The 4,012-nt window shown below is 42.0% G+C and overlaps 1 protein-coding gene across 1 annotated transcript; it reads right to left on the minus strand.

Moving 5' to 3' along the window:
• Positions 1 to 702: 702 nt before the first annotated feature.
• Positions 703 to 2,741, minus strand: LOC109245066 (glycine-rich cell wall structural protein). The gene has a single exon (XM_019412249.1). It carries the CDS (start codon positions 2,540 to 2,542, stop codon positions 824 to 826), a length of 1,719 nt encoding a protein of 572 aa, XP_019267794.1. The 5' UTR covers positions 2,543 to 2,741; the 3' UTR covers positions 703 to 823.
• Between the last annotated feature and the right edge of the window lie 1,271 nt (positions 2,742 to 4,012).

Genomic DNA, 4,012 nt, shown 5'->3' on the forward strand with positions numbered 1-4,012 from the left:
ACACGAAAAGTGTCACAAGACGAAGAGTACACCAAGTTTGTGGCCACTCTCATTCCTCTTTTTATTGGACTGATGAGAGAGTTGGTGATCTAATTCGACGTGTGCATTGCGTAGGCAATTAATATTCAGAATGAAACGGTTTAGAGTCAAATCCAACTTGTGCATATTAATTATTTTTTGTTGGTTTGTATTTTTAATGAAAAAGTCTTCTTTTTGGAGCACCATTATATGAGTTCACAATCTTGAAATATCCGTCACGTCATATATTAATGCAAGAGATTTAAGTAATATCCCTCCCTCTAGTTCTAAATTAAGCCTCATAGTTTTTAGCTTTCTTTGCGAAGAAATATAGAGGGCAAAAACATATGAACAATGAAACTCACATTAACTTTTATAAATGTTTATTATACCTATCACTCCATTAAAGAACAGCACTTAAACTTAGTAGTGATACTCTCAATGAAATGATAAATATGTTGCCTTCTAGAAAAGAGAGAACATCGAAATATTGTGCCAATTAGCTAAGAATTTGAACTACTTGAAATTTTATGTTATTAATTAGTTTTCTGTTTTATAATGTTTATTTTGGTCCCAGTGTTTCTTACACATCAAGCGACATGTATTTCTGTTTCATGCATTGGTGGAGGCTGTACGTGCATGATAAAGGAAGAGAATGTTGCATGTAAGCGGATTATTAAAAAATAGGAGAAGAAATTTGATTGCATTTCATATAATACTCATGAATAATAATTTCGAAAATATAATGACAATAGCAATGGTATACATGCTTAATTCTGTGTTTAATTCATTAACTAGAGGATGTTTAGTGATATCCTCCAATTCCACCACCACCTCCTCCACCAAAACCACCTCCGGCTCCACCACCTAAACTACCTCCTCCACCAAATCCGCCTCCAAATCCACCTCCAGCACCTCCTCCAATGCCACCACCAGCTCCTCCTCCTGCACCACCACCAAATCCTCCACCAATACCGCCACCCTTGCCAAATCCTCCACCAATGCCGCCACCTCCACCTCCACCAACTCCTCCTCCTGCACCACCACCAATTCCTCCGCCAAAGCCACCACCCTTGCCAATTCCTCCTCCAGCACCTCCACCAACGCCACCACCAATTCCTCCACCTATGCCGCCACCTTTGCCAATACCACCTCCAACACCACCACCAGCTCCCCCGCCAATGCCGCCGCCTTTGCCTATACCACCTCCAATGCCACCTCCTTTTCCAATCCCACCTCCAACACCACCACCGACTCCTCCACCAATGCCGCCACCAACACCACCACCTTTGCCAATACCACCTCCAATGCCACCACCTTTTCCAATTCCACCTCCAACACCACCACCGACTCCGCCGCCTACTCCACCTCCAGCTCCTCCACCAGCGCCGCCACCTTTGCCTATACCACCTCCAATGCCACCACCTTTTCCAATTCCACCTCCAGCACCACCGCCGACTCCTCCACCAATGCCACCACCCTTTCCTATTCCTCCTCCTACACCACCTCCAATACCTCCACCCTTTCCGATACCTCCTCCAATTCCACCACCTTTGCCAATTCCTCCTCCTACACCTCCACCAGCTCCCCCTCCAACTCCACCACCAGCGCCGCCACCTTTTCCTCCACCTGCACCAGCGCCACCGCCAATTCCTCCTCCTTTGCCACCTCCAGCTCCTCCACCAATACCGCCTCCTGCACCACCACCAGCTCCACCTCCAACTCCGCCACCTTTCCCTCCACCTGCACCTCCTCTAATGCCACCACCTTTTCCATATCCTCCACCAGCACCAGCGCCACCACCTACTCCTCCTCCTTTGCCACCTCCAGCTCCTCCACCAATACCGCTTCCTGCACCACCACCAGCTCCTCCTCCAATACCACCACCTTTACCAATGCCTCCACCTATACCACCCCCGCCTCCTGCACCACCACCAACGCCACCACCAATTCCTCCTCCTTTGCCACCTCCAGCTCCTCCACCAATACCGCCTCCTGCACCACCACCAGCTCCTCCTCCAATACCACCACCTTTACCAATGCCTCCACCTATACCGCCCCCGCCTCCTGCACCACCACCAACTCCTCCTCCAATACCACCACCTTTACCAATGCCTCCACCTATACCACCCCCGCCTCCTGCACCGCCCCCAATTCCACCACCTATTCCACCACCCTTTCCGAACCCACCACCAGCTCCACCACCAATACCACCTCCACCACCACCACCAAAACCTCCACCACCCCCACCACCAAATCCACCTCCAACACCTCCACCAGCGCCAAAACCACCACCAAATCCTCCTCCCTTAAACAAAAACTTCTCTTCCTCAATTTTCACATTTCTAGCGAGAACCACACTCCCTACAAGGACATGAAAGCAAAGCAATGCTAACACCCCTACCCTCAATCCTCGACCTATCATCTTCAAGGAATAATTTTGAATTGCGTGACCTTTTTCTGTTTTCTGACAACTTATTTGAGCAAATGGCATTAAGAGGTAAAGGGCTTTATATACTTGCATTTTCTTGCAGTAAAACTTCAGTGTCTTGCTCTTACATTAATGATGTGCATTAAATAGTTTCAACAACTACCCGTTTGCCACATTTAGAGTTGAGATGCATACATAATTATGAGAACGTGTTTTCTTTAATAGCAGTTTATCTCTATTCATAAGAAAACAATGCAAGTTTCGATCTTGATCTGACAATACCATTTGCTTTCATACAACAATGTCAAAGAATTCAATATTTCGTGCAGAAATTTAGATTTATCCGCCTATGTTAAAAGAAGAAAAAATAATTTTTTTCTGCCTAAAAGTTGTACGTATAACGGTAGAGAAGTACCCTTTTATTTCACTTTGCATTAAAGGCTGGAATTTCTTTTATTGGGTATAGTTGAATTTGCCAGCTATTTTTTGCAACATAATGGACTGGATAGTGGATTCTAATAAAGTTTGGTTCGCACCATATATAGAATTGAATTTTGTGTGCGAAATTTAAGGTTTCTGTTAATGCTTGATTAATTAATTTAAATTCACACTTTGATTATTGATATGGTTGTCAGCTAAGATACTAGCTTCTTGATTTCTTCTTAAGAGTCCGTTTGGATGGACCTGTTTTAAGTGACTTTTAAGTCAAAATAGCTTTTAAGCCATAAGTTAGGAATTCTAGCTTTTGACTTTTGGCTTATTTTTGTCATTTTAGCTTAAAAACAAGTGCTTAAAAGTACTTTTTTACCTTATCCAAACACTACAAAATGACTTAAAAGCGATTTTGGCTTAAAAACACTTAAAACAAGCTAATCCAAACGGGCTCTAAATCTAACAACTAAAGCTTCTTAAATAGCCTCGCTTAACTTACATAAAAATTTGGGCAAAAAATCACTTTTAGCCCGCGACAGAAATTATTTACATCTGGTAGCCCCAAAAATATAAAAAAATTATATATTTTTTGTATATAAAATAGAGAAATGTATATATACAAAAATATACATTTGTCGGAAATTATTTTGAGAGTGACTATCAAAGGCTGCCCGGTGTACAAGATATCCCACCTTTACGCAGGGTCCGGGGAAGGGCCACACACAAGGGGGTGTAACGTAGCATCCTACCTTAATGCAAGCATTAGTATTTTAAGAGTGGCTATACAGTGTTATTTTCCCTAAATATTTTGAATTTACCCTTTTTGTAACTAATAGCTAGCGCACAAAAGCTTTTTTATTATGCTACATTATTAAGTTTTTTTTACATAATAAATACTTTTTGTCGCTTTGAGTATACATAATACTTATGGATATTTCTGCACATTTCATTAGGCCGAACAAGTTTTGGGTTATCAAAATTCAAAACTTTGGTTTAAGATGTGCTTAACTAGTTTTCAATAATTTCAAAATATTATTATCCATCTTTTTCGTATGAAGACACTTTTATATCCACCTTTTTTTCTGTCTGATGATCATTTTATTTAAAATTTTTTTTAAGTAGCTAGTTGAA

Source organism: Nicotiana attenuata, unplaced genomic scaffold, assembly GCF_001879085.1.
Source record: "Nicotiana attenuata strain UT unplaced genomic scaffold, NIATTr2, whole genome shotgun sequence".
Lineage (NCBI taxonomy): Eukaryota > Viridiplantae > Streptophyta > Magnoliopsida > Solanales > Solanaceae > Nicotiana > Nicotiana attenuata.